We start from the raw sequence: 22,896 nt of genomic DNA on the forward strand, positions 1-22,896 counted from the left end.
TAAATATAAATAATGTCATTTAACATCTAATACTTTTTACCTGATTCTTATTTTTATTTAACTTTACAAGAGATAGAGGTATTTTTAAAATCTCTCTCCTTGTTTCTATTCTTCATTTTCTATAGTGTCATGAAATAAGCCCCCTTCCCAAAGCAATCCACTTATAATATATACTCTTTTCTATTCTTTTATCCTACTTACTCTCTTCTTAAAATCACTAAGAGGATAACTAGGCTCTGTTATTGGTCCTTTTCTTTTTTACAAGGGTGAGAATTGTACATAGAAAGACTTTTTTCCCAACCCCTTTGAAAACAGTGCCACAATTGTATTCATTCTGAACTGTAAGTATGATACTGATTTACAACTTTATTTGCCTCATCATTGCCTTTCAAATGACTGCACTTTTCACACTCTAACAGATGAAGAACTTACTAAGATGGCATAAGTATGATAGCAATTATTCATTTATTAGGATCAGTCCTGACTATTTTATTCTATGTTTTAAGATGACTTCATAAAATCATATGACTAAGACAATTATCTTTTTATATATTCTTATATTTCGATTCAAATAATTAAATTGAAACTGAGCTTTGCTCATGTTACCTTATAACATGCTTTCATTTTAATGAATGTACACAACAAATAAAAAGCAAAGTATTAGCAGAAGTAAACATTGAGTTTAATGGGAGTGCTAGTATTGGGAGCTCTGGTAGCATAGTGGCTAAGACACTTGCCTGCTAACCAGAGGGCTGGCAGTTCAAACCCACCAGCCACTCCTCGGAAGGAAGGTTGGGCAATCCTACTTCCATAGTGATACTGCCTCGGAAACCCAAGGAGGGGTCGCTATGAGTTGGGTTTGACTGGACGGCACATAACAACAACAAAGCAACAACAAGTGTTAATATGACAGAAGAACATCACTAAGTGTTTCCATTTAACTTCCCTTAGCACTGCAGGAGCTGACTGAGAAACAGAAGAGAGTAAGACTTCATTCAGAGCTTAGATAAGGGAGTCTACAAGGTTAGTAATAAAAGATAAATAGGAAGGAAAAAAAAAAAAAAGAACATCACACTCAATAGAATCAAGTAGGTGACAATGGGAGAAATTCTGATCTGTCTTATATAAATCTTATTTCTCTGTTAATAATATTCCAAATTTCAGTTTAAGAAAACTTTAGTGCTCTAAGAATGTTCAACAAAAAAGAGTATATACTTTGGCCTTTAGATTCTCATTTGTATAATTAACTTTTAGATTCCACTGTATACAACTAATTTAACTAATTGCACAATAATTACTTTTTTTTTTAAGTAGTTTAGATGAAATTTTACAGACAAACTAGTGTTCCATTCAACAATTTATACACATTGTGTTTCATGACATTGGTTATAATCCCCTCAGTATAACAGCACTCTTCCCACTTCTTCCCTGGGATCCCTGTTTCCATCTACCTTTCCTTCCTGTCTTTGGAGCTTTACTTTTTGGCGAATGTTGCCTTTTTGGTCTTGTACAGTTGATTGTACTGAGGGGAATATTCCTCCCTGGTGTTAGTATTCACTTTATAGGCATGTCTGTTGTTTGGCTGAAAGTTGATCCCCAGGAGTGGGCTCAGTTCCAACTTCAATGCTGTCTTAGGCCCACAGTCTTGGAGATTCCATCAGTCTCTGTTGGACTAGTAAGTCTGGTATTTTTTATGATTTTGAACTTTGTTCTACATTTTTTTTCTCCCTCTCTGTCCAGAACCTTCTATTGTGATTCTGATCAGAGTAGTTGGTAGTAGTCGCCAGGGTCTCAGGCTACTGGAGGCTATGGTTCACACAGTCCATTAGTTCTTTGTACTAATTCTTTCCTTGAATCTTTGATTCTTTCTCTTCACTCTTTTTTTGCTCCAGACAAGGAGAAACCCATAGATGTAGCTTAGAAGGCTACTAGTAAGCTTCTAAGATTTCAGTTTCTGTTCACTAGAGGAGTATGTAGAGCATTGTCTTTGTGGACTACGTTGTGCCAATTGACCTAGATGTCTACCGAGACTGTGGTCCTACATCCTCAAGACCACTAAATCATTCTTTCAAAGCATTTGGTTATGGCTAAGAATTTTCAGAACTTTACCCTCTATTAGCTGTATAATATCCTTATATATATTTAAAGCACATATATATGCATATGTAGAAATATCATCTGCCAAACCTTTATAGACTCATAGGAATACTCCCATTTGCCTTCTCACATCTGTTCAGCTTGCATGTCTACTATGTTCTACTCATAGATGTTGTTTGTTATTACTATTATTTCAGGATTGTGTATATAATGTATTTACCTTTGTTGTCCTTTACTCTGTGCACCTCTGAGTGATTTACTTTGCCATTGGCCATGTTGTGCTGTCCTCCCTCTCATTGTAAATTGCCTGTCCCTTCACCCCCATTAATATATGTCTATAGCCACTCCTCAGAAGGAAGACTGGGCAACCTACTTCCATAGAGATACCACTTCGCAAACTCAAGAAGGGGTTACTATGGATTGGAACCAACTTTACGGCAATGAGTTTGGTTTTTTGTTTGTTTGTTTACTTTCTACTTAATGATTTGTAAATTTTAAAATATCTATTGTTCCCAAACATCTACATTCTTATAACTTGATTTTGTATTGAAATCTTCAACAAGTAGGTATGACTGACCACAAACAGGTCTTCATATTTTTCTATTGATTTAAAGTTACAGAAAAGGTATAATCCAACTCTAAAATCGGACTGTATTTAAACAACTGTGCAAAAGTAAAATCTAAAAATCATAATAGTTAAATTATACTCATTATAATAATACATTATGCAAATTATACAGAAATAATCTTGACTTGAACTTGGCTGAATTTTAAGTGGATTACAAGGTAAAAGAATATTATATTTCTTCTAAAGCTATCTCAAAGAGAGAAGTTTACAAAAAAGGCATCCTAACCTATTTTAGTTAATCTTACCAGTAAAGACGATGAGCAACTTGGATGCTTTGCAATGAGCGGTGTAGCAGGAGTTGCACCAGGGGGCTTTCAAGATTCCATTCAAACTTGAGAGCCTAAAGTAAGAGATATAACTAATTTACTGTTTAAAAATAATATATTCTTTAATAATTTTTTAAAATTGTTGTAAAAATATAGGTACACAACATTTGCCAATTTAACATTTTTTGGTGTACCATTCATTAAGGGGAATTACATTAATAATGTTGTGCAACCATCACATTGCCTTATTTTCCATTCCCGTAAACAGAAAATTCAGCATTAGCTAAAGAAAGAGTTCTCTTTTTCCTCTTCTCTCCCACCACTGGTAACCATTGTGAAACTTTATCCCTATATATTTGCTTGTTCTAAGTATTTAATAGGAGCCCTGGTAGCATAGTGCCTAAGGCATTTGACTGCTAACCAGAAGCCTGGTGGTTCAAACCCACCAGCCACTCCTCGGAAGGAAGGTTGGGCAATCCTACTTCCGTAGTGATACTGCCTCTGAAACCCAAGGAGGGGTCGCTATGAGTCGGGGCCGACTTGACGGCAAATAACAACAACAACACAAGTATTTAATATTCTTGAGATCTTAACGATATTTTTCTTCTTAAGACTGTTATATTTTACTCAGCATAAAGGTTCACTCATGTTGTGGCATGTATTAATTTTTTTTTTTTTTTTTTTTAATGGCAGAATACATTCTACTGTGTGTATATGTCACGTTTTGTTTATCCATCCATCTGATGAGGGACATTTGAATTGTTTCCACTTTGGGGTTATCGTGAATAGTGCTGCAATGAACATCAGTGTACATGGGTCTGTTAGTGTTGCTACTTTTAGGTCTCCTAGGAATATACCCAAGAATGGAATTGCAGGATCATATGGTAGTTCAGGATCATAGGTGCTCTGGTGGCATAGCGGGTAAGGCATTTGCTCTTAACCAAAAGGTCAGTGGCTCAAAACTTACCAGCTGCTCTGCAGGAGGAAGATGCTGCAATCTAATTCCATAAAGTTGTACAGCTTTGGAAACTCAATGGGGGTCACTGTGAGTGAGAATTGACTTGAAGGTAGTTTAATTTTAACTTTTTAAGGAATTTTCAAATCATTTTCTAGAGTGGCTGTACCATTTTGCATTCCCACCAGAAATGAGTGAAGGTTCCAACTTCTCCATATCCTTGCCAACATTTGTTACTTTCTGCTTTTTTTTTCTTTTTCTTTTTATCAATGTTGGAGGAGTGAAGTGGTATCTCATTGCAGTTTTTATTGGTATCTCCCTAATTGCCAAGGACATTGAGGATCTTTTCACATTTTTAATAGCCATTTGTATATCCTCTTTAGTGAAATGTCTATTTAAGTCCTTTGCCCGTTTTTAATAGAGTTGTTTTGGTTTTTCTTGTGAAGTTGTAGGAGTACTCAGTGAATTCTGGATATTAGACCCTGTTTGTTGTTGTTGTTGTTGTTATGTGCCATCGAGTCGGACCTGACTCATAGCAACCCCTCCTTGGGTTTCCGAGGCAATATCACTACAGAAGTAGATTGCCTAACCTTCCTTCTGAGGAGTGGCTGGTGGGTTTGAACCACCAGTTTTCTGGTTAGCAGTCAAGTGCCTTAGGTGCTATGCTACCAGAGCTCCTGTATTAGACCCTAGTTCCCTAAATTTTCTTCCAGTGTGTAGATTGTCTTCTGTACTTTCTTTGTTTTTTTTTAGTAGCATATTATAAAATATAAAATAATATAAAATAATGTAAATATAAAATATTTAGTAGCATAAGTTGATGTGGAAGTGATGAAAAAAAGCAGACATAATTATGTAATTTAGCTTTACATACTTTTGTTTTCTTTCCTTATTTATGCTTTAGAATCACAGGGTAATTTATAAGAGGGTGGTTGGTAGAGTTTAGGCCATGGCTAAGAGAACACTGTCACAAAAACAGTGTCTCTGAATTATAAAAATGGTATTGTTAGGCAATAGGTATTCTGACCTATTTTGAGAAGAAATGAATGTAGACTCAACACCTTAACAGAAATCACCAACTGATATATCAATATCAATCTGCAGACCTTTAAGCTTTGCTTGTAGGTTTCAAAGCTGATTTTTGCCACTAAAACTCATTTCCAAATCCTTCCTTTATTTCCACTGGGAATAAATATCCAAAGTTGTCAAGGCACTCAGTTCGATAGAAAACACAGACAGCACTGGCACCACCCCTGATATCCATAAGGACCTTATTCGGATCTCCACCCACACTGTGTGGGGACTTCACTGTCAGCAGTCAGTACCTTGAATGCCATCATTATCCTACGAATCTCAATATGTTTTGAAAATGAAAAACAGATTCTCTTCATAAAAATTGTCATCTCTGGTTCAGAGGCAAAGATTCTATTTTTAGTAACTCAGTTATTCAAATGTCTCTTTTGTTCTCTCTCTCTCTCACACACACACACACATACATACAGATAATTTAAATTTAAACTGCAGATAAAAGTGTGTACTACATTCATTCACATATTCATCTGAACAAACACATAAATATGCTAACCATTCTCAGCCATGGGAAAGCTTATACATTCTTTTGTATAAACTTCTGATGTTGTCTAAATGTATGAAGACCTTATCGTGTGTTGCCTTAAATCATGGCTATGTCCTTCTCCTTTCATTTACTTGCTAATGCTGGGCTGACTAGGTCATAGGTTTTGTTTATACCCTAAAAACAAACAAACAAACAAAAAAAAACAGAACTTGAGTAGGATCTGACTTGTAGCTACCCCTCCTTGGGTTTCTGAGGCAGTATCACTATGGAAGATGTGTACATCATATTATCATATGAGAATATGAACAGGAGCTTTGTCTCAGAATTTATTTCCATACTTCTCCTTTCATTTACTTGCTAATGCTGGGCTGACTAGGTCATAGGTTTTGTTTATACCCTAAAAACAAACAAACAAAAAAAAAAAAACAGAACTTGAGTAGGATCTGACTTGTAGCTACCCCTCCTTGGGTTTCTGAGGCAGTATCACTATGGAAGATGTGTACATCATATTATCATATGAGAATATGAACAGGAGCTTTGTCTCAGAATTTATTTCCATACTTCTCTCTTAGATTTCTGACCTGTCATTTCATCTTGAATACAATGACTATTTGTCACTATCAAATTGTCTATATTGCTTCCAAACTCTGCTTTACTGTTTTACTGGTACAATTTTTCCCTAACTCCTATCTCATTTTATAGAATGTAAGTGATTTTTCTAGTGCACACCTCATTTTTTATGAACTCTGTTCTTGGAACCTACCTGTATAGTTATGACTTGTGATTTACAGAAAACACTGGCTTTGTCATATTTGACTCCATAATGTAACCATATTTTTGGCTTTCATGATGGTCTTACAGTCCTTTCTTATTGTTCTAAGCCTTCATACTTTTAGAGCATTTAGTAATCTTCATTTGTATTTATGGTGAAGTTGCAGATTTATCTGATTTTACCTTCTGTGTATATGCTGCACCTTGTTTTATGAATCTGGATTTGCAGGTATATAGTTCTCAACAATATTACCAGTGCCAATCATGCTGACTCAGATTGTGACTTTCAAATGGGTTTAATCTATACAAACTTCAGTAAACACATTCTTTTGTTAGATATGGCATGATGCCCATACCAATGAGCCATGAGATGAACAGTGATTCTACAAATTGGATTCCCTTTTATTTTCACTACACTACCAACCACTCATCTGTCAGTTTGTCACACTGTGGTAGCTTGAGTGTTGCTATGATGCTGGAAGCAATGCCACTGAGTCACTGATGGTAGATTCCAGATTAAGACAGAATAGTAAGGAAACTCTGGTGATCAACTTCCAAAAATTAGCCAACGAGAACTCCATGGATCACAACAGAATATCATCTGATATAGTGTTAGATGAAGAGCCTTTTAGGTTGGAAAGTAGTCAAAGAAAACAGTGGCTGCAACAATGGATTTGATCACGAAGATAGTGCAGTACAGGATCTTGCAATGTTTGGTTCTGTCACACATGGGACTCCATGTGTTGGAGCCAGCTCAATGACAACTAACAACAACAACATCCTGGTGAGCATAAGAAGTTACAACTATAAGGATTAGCAGAAGTAATTATATGGTACAGCTATTTCTAAAGAAGTTCTCTTTATTTATGAGAGCTTCAAAGAAATGCATATTATGTGTGAAAAGAAGTATGTTATTTGAATCTGTTAATAAAGGCTTTCTCCATAAATTTCAGAGTTTCTTGTCAATATTGAAAAAAAATTCAGGTACCTGATATTTAAAATGGCTATATGTACAATGTGACCTTTCAGACAGGAAAGTATTTGAAATAAATAAATAAATAAATAAAGACCAGTATTTTAGGCTTACCCAACAGTCAACATATTGTCATCTTGTATAAACATATCTTCTATACTTTGGCTATTCAGTCACTTCACAATCATTTATAAAGTGTACAATTTAATTATTTATCTTCATCAAATTCAGGATGCACACAATATGTGAATATATAGCAATGTTACATGGGGATTACAAGTCAAAGCTGTGTAGATACATGATCATCTGTTTTACTTGTTTTCCCTGTAAAAGGTGAGAAGGCTTGAAAAGTCCATATGAGTATGATATATACTTATCAATTCATCAGATTTTTACTTGATTGCTAAAGCTTGTTGTTGTTATGTGCTGTCAAGTCATTGATTCATAGAGACCTTATGAACAACAGGACAAACACTGCCCACTCCTGTGCTGCCCTCACAATTCCTACTATACCTGAGCACATTGCTGCAGCCACCATGTCAATCCATCTTGTTGAGGGCCTTCCCTTCTTTCCTGGACCCTCCACCTACCAAGCATGACATCCTTCTCCAGAGAATGGTCCCTTACGACAACATGACTAAAGTTGGTGAGACAAAATTTGGCCATTCTCTCTTCCAAGGAGCATTCTAGCTGCAGTTCTTCCAGGACAGACTTGTTAGTTCTTTTAGCAGTCTATGGTACTTTAAGCATTCTTCACCAACACCAGAATTCAAAAGCATGAACTCTTCTTCAGTCTTCCTTATTCATTGTACAGCTCTCACATACATTTGAGGCAATTGAAAACACCATGGCTTGGGTTAGGCACATTTAAGCCTTCAAGGAGCTATCTTTGCTCTTCAGTACTTGGAAGAGGTCTTTTGAAGCAGATTTACCCAATGCAATAGGTCATCTTATATCTTGACTGCTGCTTATTGACAGTCATTGCAGAACCAAGTAATATGAAGTCTTTGACAACTTCAATCTTTTCTCCATCTATTCTGATGCTGCTTATTTGTCCAGTTGTGGGGATTTTGTTTTCTTTATATTGAGGTGTAATCCATACTGTAGACTGTAGTCTTTAATCATCATCAGTAAATGCTTTAAGTCATCCTTCCAGCAAGGAAAGTTGTGTCATCTGCGTATTGCAGGTTGTTAGTAAGCTTTCCTCCAATCTTGATGCCATGTTCTTGTTCATATAATCCAGCTTCTCAGATTATTTTCTCAGCATACAGATTGAATAAGTGTGGTGAAAGGATACAACCCTGATGCACTCCCTTCTTGATTTTAAACCATGCAGTATCCCCTTGTTCTGTTCAAACAACAGCCTCGTGGTTTATGTATAGGTTCCTCCTGAGTACAAGTAAGTGTGCCAGAATTCCCATTCTTCTCAATGTTATCCACAATTTGTTATGATCTACACAATTGAATGCCTTTGTATAGTCAGTAAAACACAAGTAAGCATTTTTTTCTGGTATTCTTTGCTTTGAGCCAAATCCATCTGACATCAGCTATAACATTCCTTATTCCACATCCTCCACTTGCATTTCTGGAAGTTCTCTGTCAACATGCTGCTGCAACCATTTTTTAATTATCCTCAGTAAGATTTTACTTGCACGTGATATATCAATGATATTGTTTGATAATTTTCACATTCTGTCATATCACCTTTCTTTGGAATGGTTACAAATATAGATCTCTTCCAGTCAGTTGGCCAGGTAGCTGTCTTCCAAATTTCTTGGCATAACCGAGTGAGTGTCCCTAGTGCAGCATCCATTTGTTGAAACATCTCAGTGGGTATTCTGTCAATTTCCACAGTCTTATTTTCCACCAATTCCTGCAGTGAAGCTTTAACTTCATCCTTCAATACTATTGGTTCTTGATCATATGTCACTTCCTGAAATGGATGATCATCTACCAATTCTTTTTGCTATAGTGACTCTGTGTATTCCATCCATCTTCTTTTGATGTTTCCTGCATCATTCAACATATTGCCCATGGAATCTTTCAATATTACAATTTGAGGCTTATTTTTTTTCCTCAGTTCTTTCCGCTTGAGAAATGATGAACATGTTCTTCCCTTTTGGTTTTATAATTCCAACTCTTGGCACATTTCATTATAATAATTGACTTTATCTTTTCAAGCTGCTCTTTGAAATCTTCTGTTCAGCTCTTTTAACCTGTCAATTATTCCATTTGCTTTAGCTACTCTCCATTCAAGGGTAAGTGTCAGACTCTCTTCTGACATCCATTTGGGTCTTTTCTTCCTTTCTTGTCTTTTTAGTCAACTTTTGCTTTCTTCATGGATGATGTTCTTGAGCAGGTAGGGCAGGCCAGGAAGTGAGAGTGGAGCAGACAGTTAAGAGAGATGTCCCACAATTCTGGTTTTTAATCATTGGTGTTTAATGCATCAAATCTATACTTTAGGTGGTCTCTGAATTCAGGAGGGATATAATCAAGGTCATATTTTGGATCTTGTGGACTTGTTTTAATTGTCTTTAGCTTCAAGTTGAACTTGTATATGAGCAGTTGATGGTCAGTTCCACAATCAGCTTCTGACCTTATTTTTGCTGAAGATATTGAACTTCTCCATTGCCTCTTGTCACGGATATAGTCAATCTGATTCCTGTGTACTCCATCTGGTGAAGTCCACGTGTGCAGCCACCATTTATGTTGTTGAAAATCACAATGAATTTGCAATGACTATGTTGTTGGTCTTGCATAATTCTATCATGCAATCTCCAACATCATTTCTATCACCTAGGCTATGTTTTCCAACTATTGATGAATCTTCTTTCTTTCCAACTTTTGCATTCTAATCACCAGTGATAATTAACACATCTTGATAGCATGTTTGGTTGATTTCAGACTACAGAAGTTAGTAAAAAAATCTTCAATTTCCTCATCTTTGGCTTTGGTGGTTGGTGTATAAATTTAAATAATACTAGTATTAACTGGTCTTCCTTGTAGGTGTATGGATATTATCCTATCACTGACAGCATTGTACTCCAGAATAGATCTTGAAACATCCTTTGTGATGATGAATGTCATGCCATTCCTCTTCAATTTGTCATTCCTAACATAGTAGATCATATGATTGTCTGATTCAAAATGGTCAAAACCAGTCCATTTCAGCTTACTAACACCTAAGATGTAAATCTTTATTCATTCCATTTAATTTTTGACAACTTCCAATTTTCATAGATTCATACTGTGTACATTCCATGTTCTGAATCTTAATGTAATTGTAATTGCAACTAATATAATTGTAGCCATTTCTTCTTGTTTAGAATCATGCCACATCGGCAAATGGAGGTCCCAAAAGCTTTACTCTATCCACGTCCTTAAAGTCAGCTCTATTCTGAGGAGACAGCTCTTTCCTAGTCATATTTTAATGACCTGAGGGCCTCATCTTCTGGCACTATATCAGAAAATGTTTCAGGGCTATTCACAAAGTTTTTCAGTAATATATCAGTGTTTCACTGCTATTCATAAGGTTTCCACTGGCCAATTCTTTGAGAAGGAAATGGCTTCTTCCTTCTTCAAAGTCTATCCTAGTCTGGAAGCTCCACTAAAACATGTCCACCATGGGTAACCCCATTGGCATTTGAAACACTTGTAGCATAGCCTCCAGCCTCACGGCAACACACAAGCCACCACAGGATGACAAACTGACAGAGCAGTTCATCTCCCTTAGCTGTTCCAAACTGCTCCACTCCTGCTTGCTGGCCTGCCCTACCTGTTCTGGCCCTCCAAAAACTGGGTTCTGCTGCTTCCTGTCCAACCCTATATTTAATTATTTATCTTTCATCAAATTCAGGATGCATACAATATGTAAATATATAATAATGTTATGTGGGGTTTGGAAGTCAAGAATGTGTAGATATATGTACATCTTTTTAATTATTTTTCCCCTTAAAAGGTATGGAGGCTGTATATATATATATATATATATATATATACACACACACACACATAATTTTATAGACGTTCCTATGTTAACTAGAAGGCTGGCATTTCAAACCCACCAGCCTCTCTTCGGAAGGAAGGTTGTACAACCTACTTCCATAGTGATACTGCCTTGGAAACCCAAGGAGGGGTCACTATGAGTCGGGTCTGACTCAATGGCACATAACAACAACAACATATTCATTATAAGAAAATTAACAAAATATTCTTTTCAGTAAAAGAATGGATTTTAATAAATATGAAGTTTCTTTATGTGCATGATTTATAGCCCATTGATAGGACAGCAGGGTATAATAATGATACAAGAAGGTATTCTATGAGTTTAAACTTAAGTGGTTAGAATATTTGATGAACTTTCCTTGAGGAGTGGCAGATTTTCTCTCCTAGGTAATTTTCAAAATTACTTGATGATATACAGGGAAGTGAATAGGAAGCAATGACTAGTTTATAAAGTAAAATGAAAAATATAATCCTGATTGTCATTTTACTTCTCTCAGGTCAAATTATACCAAACACTACCACCAAAAACAACAACCCAACAAATTATCTATTAAATTTACCTCCTTAACCATGTTATCAAAGTATCTCTATGAGGTAACACATTTTAAACATTATAGAGTTAACTCCCCCAATATATCATATTATTTCAATATAAACATAAGTTAGAATATCTACTGTACTTTACACAATATTTTAAGCACAATGTATCATAGCAACATGTTCTCATTGGGAATATTCAACTGTGTTAGTATGTGAACATCCCATATTTTGCTTTAGTCTAAGTCTTTCCCTTTGCTCATTCATGTAGGTAATATATATTATTTTCTAAAATTACTCTAGCATTATGATATTTGGTGTTAATCACTAAACTGTATTATTGAGTGGCAAAATTTGAGTTTCAGAAATTACTTTTATAAAATTTACAATCAATATTAGTATTTTCTGACAAAGTCAGGAAACTCATAAAACATGAGGTACTGCCTAGAAAATGGTTATTTTATACAAAACATTTAATTGGTTACTTTTTGTATTGTTTTGTATATACAGTCAGATAAAAAGATACCATCATAAGCATTGCTATTTTTCTCCTGCGGTAATTACTCAGTGAAGTTGGCTTTTTCTTTTCTTCTTCATATATATATATATATATATATATATATATATATATATATATATATCCCCCCCCCCCAAATTGGTATTGTTTTACCAATTTTGTTAGGAATTTTCTACATTATCTATATGAGCTATTATTTGTCCTTTTGTCTGGCCTAATTGCATTATCATTTTTATGTAATTTATTGTTGATTCATTGAGATTTTTTGTAGAGAACTACTAATGAAAATCCTAGAATCTCTTGGCAACTCTGCTATTCTTACCTGAACTAACTGTGGGAGATATTCCAGGAGTTCGTCATTCAAGAGGTTGTCTAATTGTTGAACTGCTGCTCGACGAATTTCATGATCTGGAAAACTAATACAAAATAAAAATGTTTATTTAGCTGTTAATTGTATGGGGTAATGTGTGATCAATTTTAGGGATAAGAGAGAATGAATACCACACCCAGTACATAAAGTCAAAACAGTTAATAATCCTATACTCAATTAATATGGTATAATATGGTAATTAATGCTAAATAATCATTTTTCCATATTTTGTACTCTCACATGGATTGCAGGAGAAAGCTCTTCTGGATAGATGTTTTGGAAACCTGGAATTAAGTTAGATCCCTGCTAATTTTCTTATTTATAGTATGGATACTGGTTATCTAAAGTTTTTCTAAAATAAGAATGAAAATTTTTGCTTCTCATTTAGCCATATGTTTGCTAAGTAAATTATTGCTAGCTGGAAATCTGATAGTTTATGTAATTTAAAATGGGATTTAAGATTTTTAAGATGGGCTTTGGCCAGATCTTAGTGAAAAGCAGAAATTCAAAGTTCTTGTAATAAATAAACAAAAATAATTGAATAAAGCTAACTCTTGCTACACTGTGAAATTCTTGAAGGTAACTATGTCTTATTCATATTTTAACTTCATATGCCTTTTGCAAGCTATAGGATCTATTGAAAATAAAAATAAACAAACAAACAAAAGAATAGTGGGCTGGTGAGTCAATTCTGACTCTTGATGATCCTGTGTGTTTCAGAGTAGAATGGTGCTCCCTAAGGTTTTCAATGGCTGTGATACTGTGGAAGTTGATCACCAGGTCTTGCTTTCAAGGCAACCCAGGGAGGTTCAAGCCTCCAGACTTTTGGTTTGCAGGCCATTGATTAACTATTTGTATCCCCCAGGGATTCCTTAGCACACAATAGGCACTTAATAAATATTTTTATTGAACTAAATTTGTGATGGTATTTGAAATACCTATTCCAAAGAAAACTTACCCTCAAATGTGGTCTGACTGTCATCATTTTGCTCTATCAGAAGAATTAATTTAATTATATCTAAGATACTGCCTTAGAAACCCAAGGAGGGGTCACTATGGGTTGGTCCCACTAGAGGGCACATAACAACACCAAGCTTCTAGGAAAATCCTGTATATAACTTTGGGCTCCATACTGCTTTCATAAGTTTTGACATGATTTTGATGTGTTGCTTTGACATGATTAGATATAACTAAGGCTATGGTTAGAACAGGGAGCTCTGGTAGCATAGTGCCTAAGGCACTTGACTGCTAACCAGAAGGCTGGCGGTTCAAACCCACCAGCCACTCCTCGGGAGGAAGATGGAGCAATCTACTTCCGTAGTGATACTACCTCGGAAACACAAGGAGGGGTCTCTAAGTTGGGTCTGACTTGACTGCACATAACAATAACAACAACATGGTTAGAACAATGAATTTTAAATGAACAAGTTTTTAGAAACACTATTATGCATAATTTAAAATGAGAAAGAACTGCTTATAGTGACTCACTTAAAAACAAATAAATGAATAAAAGAAATAAAACCCCAAGCCCCTCTGAATGGGAATTAACTGCATGTTTTTCAACCAGTCAGGAGAGCTCTGAAGATAGCTCTCAAAACTGTGGAGTTCAGTTAAAAATTTACAGGTTTTAATGTCCAGTGTTTTTACAGTACAACAGGTTACTAAAGGGTGAAATGAATACTACGTAACTACAGAATCAAAGAAAAAATGGTTTCACTCAGTATTCCTCAACTGTCCTTGAAAGCAGTTTGAACTGAATGTTTAAATAGATTGCAAATTTTTTCTTCATTAAAACTGAGTATTTTAATTGCAACAAGAATTTCACTTCCAAGGTTAGTCACTCAGAACCCTTATTTCTGACCTGCAAATACTCTGCCAATCATTTTTCTTTGAACTTTATAGCGTGAGACCTACTGAGAACTGTAGTTGAGACACATCTCATGAGGTATTGCTAAGGTCAGAAGATCTCAGCATAACATCAAGAATAGATTAGGAGCAAAAAATGTGCAATAAAAACACAAAGCCAGAAGAAGGTCAGCTTGTTTTAGCACATAAAGACTTGAGATTCGTCTAACTAAATGTGATTGACTCTAATTTATTGCTTTAAATTCCTAAACCATTTGTGGGATGTTTATAACACCAAGGTCAGTTTGAGAACAGTTTAAAATCTTAGAGGGATTAGGTATTTGGTACATTGTGTTGCTTAATTGATGAATTTTGTAAGCTGGATACTATTCACCCATACTTTCTTGTGTGTTTATTCATCTTATAAATGTGGATAACAAAACAGAGAGAAAAAAAGAAAAGAAGCATGTCACAATGAAACAAAACTCTTTGGTGAACATTATTCCTCTACGTTATGTATTTATTTTCAACCACTAGAATGCAAACTCCATGAAGACAGAATTTTTGTCTGTTTGTTTACAAGTATGTGTCCCCAATGTCGACAAAGTAGTGACACTCTCTACCTATATGTTTGAAAAATGGCTAAGCTGAACTCAAGGGCCCTCCCAAACTGTTTATGTTGTCAGAGTTCCTTCTTCTAGCCTGTGTTAGTAACTATCACCAATCAGGCCTGAAATTTAAAGAGTGATATTTTGCCTCTGTTTTCCCTCTCTTCATTAAGATTTCTCCCTTTCCCATCTGGTGAAATTTTATTCATGCTAGAAGTTCAGGCTGTGGCATCAGTTTACCTATGAAGCTGTTCTAGCCACTTTCAAGCTCCCTATAAGGTTAATCACATCCTTCTCTATGGGTTTCTATATTATGTACATGATTGAGGGAAGGCTCATTCATTTTTGACTCTCTAGTTCAAGCACAGTGCTTAGCTCATGGTTAACTGAATACAAGTTTGCGGAATTTCTAGTAGACATTTATCTTTATCTAATCAATTACCAAATCCTGTTGACTTTTCCCCTAATAGCTCTAGCATCTATGCATGTTTTTAATTTCTTTTGAAACTATCTAGTCTAGATCATAGTTACCTTATGCTGTTATGAATAGTTTTCATTGTAATGCTTTATGAAATTTCCTTAAGTATTAGTAAGATCATTTCTCATAAATATAGATATAAATATATTTTCAACGAACCTCTCTCAAGTCCAAATTGCTTATCTAGATATTCAAGGCTAACTCAACACTGCAGACTTTTCTACTTCCCTAATAGTGATTAAACTTTCAGTACTAAAGTAATCAGCATATTATTATTAAACTGAAAATACCATGTGCATTCTCATCTTTGTGAGAACTTTTAACCTCTTCTTAGAACACCCTCCCTTCTCTACTCATTAAAGTTCTAGTTCTCCTTAAAAATGTGGATTAAATCTCCTGGAAGGTGACTCTCCCACTCTTTAATAATCACTCTTCTCTGATCACCAATGACATTGAGTGACTCTATTATCAGGCACTTAGGGTATGTTAGTGTGTATTAGAATTTTCCTTTTTATATGTGTGTCCTTGTTCTTCAACTAGAAAGTAAACCACACAATAACAAAATGATGGAAGCAACCGCCTATCAACTGATGAATGGATAAACAAATTGTAGTACATACGTACAACAGAATACTATGCAATTATAAGCAATAATGATTAGTCCCTGAAATGTCTTATAGCATGGCATGGATGATATTATGCTGAGTGAAATAAGTCAATCACAAAAGGACAAATATTGTATGGTGTCACTTGTATAAAGAGTCAAGAATCACTGTACACACAGAAAGCAACATTCTTTGATAGTAACCAGGCATGGGAAAGAGATGGATTGAAAATGACTTTCTAAGTAGAGGACAATTGCTAGTTTTTGTAATGGGAAAGGCAATACCCAATATGGGTGAAGTCTGCACAAGCTGAACAAGGTAAATGAAGACACTAAGAAGTATGCAAAAATAAGGGGCAATTTCAGTAAATTCTATAACAAAAACAATTTTACAATGGTAATAACAATCTAAAAGTGTGTGTGTGGTTACATAGGTAGATATGGATGCATATATGTGTAGAGTAAGGCATCTGTGAGTACATGAATGGACAAGTATAGGTGTATCTGCAGGCATACGTATATACATGTTTGTATTATGCTGCATATATATATTCATATATATATATATAATAAAGCACATGGGGGGCACAGTTATAGATACTTCCTAGACATATCCAAATACTTCACAGGTTTGGTTTACTTGGTTAAAAAGATTAGGACCATAATCTCCATAACCTTGTAGGACAACTAAATAAATTGGCATAACATAGTTCACAAAGATAATGTTCTACATCCTAGTTTGTTGAGTAGCATCTAGGGCCTTAAGTGGCCATCTACAATGACCAGTACAACTATTGGTCCTTAGTCATCTAGAGCAAATGAGAAGGGAGAGAATAAAATACTCAAAGAAGAAACTAGTCCACAGGACTAATAGACAACACAAACACAGCCTTTTCTAGCCTGAGACCAGAAGCACTAGATGGTGCCCAGCTACTGCTACTGGCTATTCTGACTAGGGATATAATAGAAGGTCCCAGATAGAATGGGAGAATAATAGAGAACAAAACTCAAATTCCTGAGAAAGGCCAGACTTAGCAGGATTAATAGAGACTAGAGGAATCCCTGACACTATTGCACTAAGATACCCTTTGAAATTGGAACTGAAACTAGAAGTTACTCCTGGAGGTTACTTTTTAGCCAAATAATAGATTGCCTTAAAAAATAACCAATATCACCATCAATAGTGTGCTCCCTTAAGTAAGCAACTATATGTGACCAAACAGTCAATATTTACCCCTAAACAGAGATGAGATGGTAAAGGGACAGGAAAGCCATATTAATGGAAACAGAACAAATAGCATGGAAATGATGAGAATACTGACACACTGTAAAAAAATGTAATAAATGTCATGGAAACAATTTGTATAAAACCAATTTGTATGAAAATTGTTCAATGGAAACCTAATTTGCTGTGTAAACTATCACCTAAAACAGAATAAAATATTATTATTAAAAAAAAGTAAACTGAGTACATGTCCCATACTATTTTTTATTCCTAGGATTTAACACCATCCTTCATACATGGTAGAAAATTAATAAAAATGCATTGATCATCATGATAATAATTAGGAAAATACTGATAAGCAGCCAGTTGTGTACTTTCCTTGCTTCAAGATAATTTACACGGATAATAGATTTAATTTCACAAATATCACCCATATAAATTCTAGATAGTTCTCTCTCTCTCTCTCTCTCTCTCTCTCTCTCAGTAAATACAGATCTCTGTTGGAACAAAAAGTATAGCAAAAAAAAAAAAAAATCTGAAGGTAATGGAAGAGTAGAATTTCTTTTTTCAAGTTCACTCAAGAATATCAAACCAAACTCACTGCCATTGAGTCGAATTTGACTCACAGCGACTCCTCCTCCTTGGGTTATCGAGGCAGTATCACTATGGAAGTAGATTACCTCATTTTCCTTCTGAGCAATGGCTGGTGGGTTTGAACCACTAGGCTTTGGTTAGCAGTCAAATGCTTTAGGCACTACGCCACCAGAGCTCCTAAATCTTTTTGGAAGGAGATTGCCTCTTCTTTATCCGAGCAGAGCAGCTAGTAGATTTGAACCACTGACCTTCTGATGATCAGACAAAAGTTTTACCAACTATGCCCCTACACAATGCAACACACTGCCATGGAGTCGACTAGAGCTCCTTTAATGCCTGTGTAGTCCAAAAATTATAATATATATTTGCATTGATACATACAAATATGTGCATGCATCATAATGGAAAAGGTTATCTTCTTTTATTCATTACTACTGCTTGAAATGCTTTTATTCATTACTCCAGGAAGAAATTGGAGGAGAAATTGCTAAGAAACCAACAACATAACACCCTGCACTGTGACTAATGCCTAACTTGACATTAAAGCATCTCTGAATATAACTTGCATTTGCCTATTTTAGGAACAGTTGGCTCCATTAAAAGGGAGGCTGGCAGTGTTGGTGAAGTTCCTGGGAATGGGCTCTTTAATATATTACTGACAATATATGGTAATATGAATTTAAAAAACTTAAAACACATGTTTATTCCTTGATATAGCAATCACATTTTGGGAATTTATCCTAAGAAAATAATCAGAGATGGGTGTGAAGATACATGTATGCAAAAAAACTGGAAAATATACAAATGTCTAAAAATAGTTAAATGTGCTATGTCCATGATATAACTTAAATAATCATTAAAAAATATAATACATGAATATTTAATGATGAAATATTATGCAAAATTTATGCAGTTTAATTCTATCTTTAAAATATTTATATATTTCTCGATACGATTAAGAAAATGGATGGGAAATACCAAAACATTAAAACAGAATATCTATATAGAGGTTGTATGAATAATTTTAATTTCAAGTTTCATTTTTAAAATTTTACATATATTCTATTATGAAGTTTAATCAATTACTAAAAATAATAAAATTTGTGTAATAAGGCTGATACAACTAATTAATAGATAAAGATGAATAACTGCAAATTCGTTATCAGCAGTAGGGGAAAAAGTTCCAAATCATGTGCCTTTTTAAGAGTAAACAGTGTTGTGTGAAATAACAAGCATGTTTTTAGTGGCGTCAGAATATTCTTCTGACATAATATACCCACCTAGGGATCTCTGCCTTTGAAGAATTTATTTATAACTTACCACCTTTTCATGGTCTTGACCTTAAATATACATCAAAGAACAAATGTTCCACAAATCCTGTTTTTTTTTTTTTTTTTCTGTAATGTTGTCTGAAACTATTTAACCATTCTTTTGGGATATAGTTGTTGGCATTTCATGATCAGGAAATCATTTCTCAATGTGTTGGGGGCTACTCATATTAATTCTTTGACCCTGGTGTGTTATTTACAGACTGAAATGTCACATGTAACAGGAGAGCAACAACTTAGTTTGAATTTTTCACAAGCCAGGTTATTGATCTTTCTAATGACTTTATTCATTTGAAAAAACACATAAATTCCTGCTAATCATAAACCAAGAGACACATTCTAGCAATTCTGCTAACCTTAGAACTACTAATTACTGTAGGCATAGACATGACACTTTTGAGTCGGGGGCGGGGTGGGGTGGGGTGGAAAGCACTGTTAGAAAATTGATCAGGCTGATGTGAACTGGGTTCAGACTTATTTACAAAGAACTTCCTTATAATGAATCAGAAACTAGAACATTTACAATGTAATAAATGGAGACTTGGTATGTTATATTAAAAAGATACAAGGTCAGTGAAACTCCATTATTAGTTGGGAGTGGATCCTGTAAATTAATTATTTTTTTTTCCTTTTTATTAGGCTTAGCAAGAGTCCATGTGAAATAATCACTTCTTTAAGGTCCTTTATCATTTTCTACATGTTCATTAAGGCAATTTTACATTAGCTAATTTAGTTTCCCAAGCGTGTCTGAGTAATGGAACAAAAACTATTATGGTCTAAAGCAATACATTACTTTGGCTTACTCTTCAGTTTTATATGAGTTTTGTGAGCAGTCATCCTATTTATTCACGGTTTACTTGCCTCTGGATTGACCTAAGAATTGAGTCTTGGGGATCTGTAAAAGAAAAAGATCCTGTAACTAAGATAAATGTATCTTTATACAGTAATTGTTAAGGAAGTACCTAGAGATGGAACATGGTTCATTACCCAGTGGGGATGCTGAAAGACAAAGGAAAATTGCTCTCTGAAGACTAAGATTATAAATACTTATCAAAAGAATTGAGGATGCATGGCTAGAAAACATGGCAAGGTAAAATAAATAAATTAATTAAATTAAAGCTACTTTAAGATAAGTGGTTTGCAAAAGAACTTTAGTGAAATACTCACTCTTTATCTTGCCAACAATGTTGAGAAAACCCAGATTTAGGGTAAAGGATTATATTGGAATGGTAATCCTTGCATGGGCAGGGAAAAAAGTAGTATCCAGTGTTAGGTAACTCTTTGGCTCAAGGAAGTAGAAACTGTCTTGTGGTTTGCTATATAACAGCCATTCTCCAACTTTTTTCTCTCAGGACCTATTTACACTCTCAAAAATTATGGAATATCTCAGAGAACATTTGTCTATGTAGATTATACCCATCAATAACTGTCATTGTTGTTGTTAGGTGTGGTTGAGTTGTCTCTGACTCATAGTGACCTCATGTACAGCAGAATGAAACACTGCCCAGTCCTGTCCCAGCCCCATGATCTTTGCTATACCTGAGCCCATCTTTGCAGCCACTATGTCAATCCACTTGTTGAGGGCTTTCCCTTCTTTTGTTGTTCCTCCACTTTGCCAAGCATGATATCCTTCTCCAGGAAATGGTCTCATCTTATGATATGACCAAAGTAGGTGAGATGAAGTCTGACCATTCTCGCTTCCAAGGAGCATTCAGCTGCACTTCCTCCAGGACAGACTTGATAGTTGTTTTAGCAGTCCATGGTACTTTCAGCGTTCTTCGCCAACACCAAAACTCAAAAGCATCGACTCTTCTTTGGTCTTCCTTTGTCATTGTCCACCTCTCACATGCATATCAGACAACTGAAAATACCAGGGCTTGTGTCAAGTGTACCTTAGTCTTCAATGTATGCTCTTCAGTACTTGAAAAAAGTACTTTGCAGCAGATTTACCCAATGCTATATGATGTCTGATATATTGACTGCTGCTTCCACTGGTGTTGTTTGTAGAACCAAGTAATATGAAGTCTTTGACAACTTCAATCTTTTCTCTATTTATCATGATGCTGCTTATTGGTCTCATTGTGAGAATTTTTGTTTTCTTTATATTGAGGTGTAATCCATACTGCAGACTGCAGTCTTCAATCTTTATCAGTAAGTGTGTCAAGTCATCCTCACTTTCTGCAAACAAAGTTGTGTCGGCTTCATAATGCAGGTTGTTAATGACTCTTCCTGTAGTCCTGATGCCAGGCTCTTCTTCATATAGTCCAGCTTCTCAGATTATTTTTTCAACATACAGATTGAATACATATGGTGAAAGGATACAACCCTGACGTACTTCCTTCTTGATTTTATACAATGGAATGTCCCTTTCTTCTATTTGAATGACAGCCTCCTGGTCTATGTACAAGTTCTTCATGAGCACAATTAATGTTCTGGAATTCCCATTCTTCTCAATGTCACCCATAATTTGTTATGATCCACACAACTGAATGCTTTTGCATAGTCAACAATCATCATATTAGAGAAAAAAATCAATGAAATTAATAAATATTTATCTATTTTTAAATAAACCTTTGACATGCTAATGTAACATTTCTTTGAAAATTAATTATATTTTACAAAATAAAGAAAATATTTAGTGATAAGATTTACATTTAACAAATCTTTTCAATGCTTAGTTTAATAAAGGAGAAGTAGATTCCCCTATCTGCTTCTAGTAAATTAAATTTGTTACAATGCTTCATATTACGTACTGCATATTATATACTCTCTGGAAAACTCTACTCTACATTTGTGACAGAATGAGTGTGACAAAGACAAATGATGTCTTAGAATTATTATGCAAATAATTTTGGTTTTGAGACACCCTTGTAAATATCTTGGGGACTATGGATCTCCCTTTGAGAATCTTTGATGTAGAGCACACTTGTTCATGTGTTCTTATTGTCAGACCTTAAAACAAAAACCAAACCAAACTCACTGACATGAAGTCAATTCTGACTCATAGCCACCCCCATTTGGTTTCCAAGGCTATAAATTTTTATGGAAGTAGATCATCCCATCTTCCTTCTACGGATCAGCTGGTGGGTTTGAACCACTGACCTTTTGGTTAGCAGCCAAATGCCTTATCCACCAGAGCTCCTGGTGTCAGAATACAGGTCAAGAAAATATTCAGAGAGTTCTGGCAAGATGGCAGACTAGGCAGAAAGAATGCACAGACCTTCAACAAAGAAAAGGGAAACCAATTAACACAGACACAGAAGATAATCTTGGACCCCTGAGCCTTGAAGGGAAGGGTATAGAAGTGTACTAAACCACAACTAGCAGAAGAATTTGTGTGAAAATACCAAAAAAGGAGACATACAGAGCTGCAGGACACCATGAAAAAACACATAACAAAGGACAGCAACAAATTCAAACTTATCAATAATTACGCTGAATGTTAATGGATTAAATGCACCACTCAAGAGATGGAGAGTTGCAGATTGGATAAGAAAACACAACCCATCAATATACTGC

At 35.1% G+C, this 22,896-nt stretch overlaps 1 protein-coding gene across 1 annotated transcript in view; it reads right to left on the reverse strand.

Moving 5' to 3' along the window:
• Positions 1–22,896, reverse strand: part of PIK3C2G (phosphatidylinositol-4-phosphate 3-kinase catalytic subunit type 2 gamma) — a 654,890-nt gene that overhangs the window by 429,215 nt on the left and 202,779 nt on the right. Inside the window, exons 16-17 of the mRNA XM_007944442.1 lie at positions 12,648–12,741; positions 2,971–3,065 (exon numbers count right to left, since the gene is read on the reverse strand). Of these exons, the coding sequence (XP_007942633.1) occupies positions 2,971–3,065; positions 12,648–12,741 (189 nt within the window). The remainder of the gene's footprint in view (positions 1–2,970; positions 3,066–12,647; positions 12,742–22,896) is intronic.

Source organism: Orycteropus afer, unplaced genomic scaffold (genome assembly GCF_000298275.1).
Source record: "Orycteropus afer afer isolate SDZICR_OR568_19922 unplaced genomic scaffold, OryAfe1.0 scaffold00126, whole genome shotgun sequence".
Lineage (NCBI taxonomy): Eukaryota > Metazoa > Chordata > Mammalia > Tubulidentata > Orycteropodidae > Orycteropus > Orycteropus afer.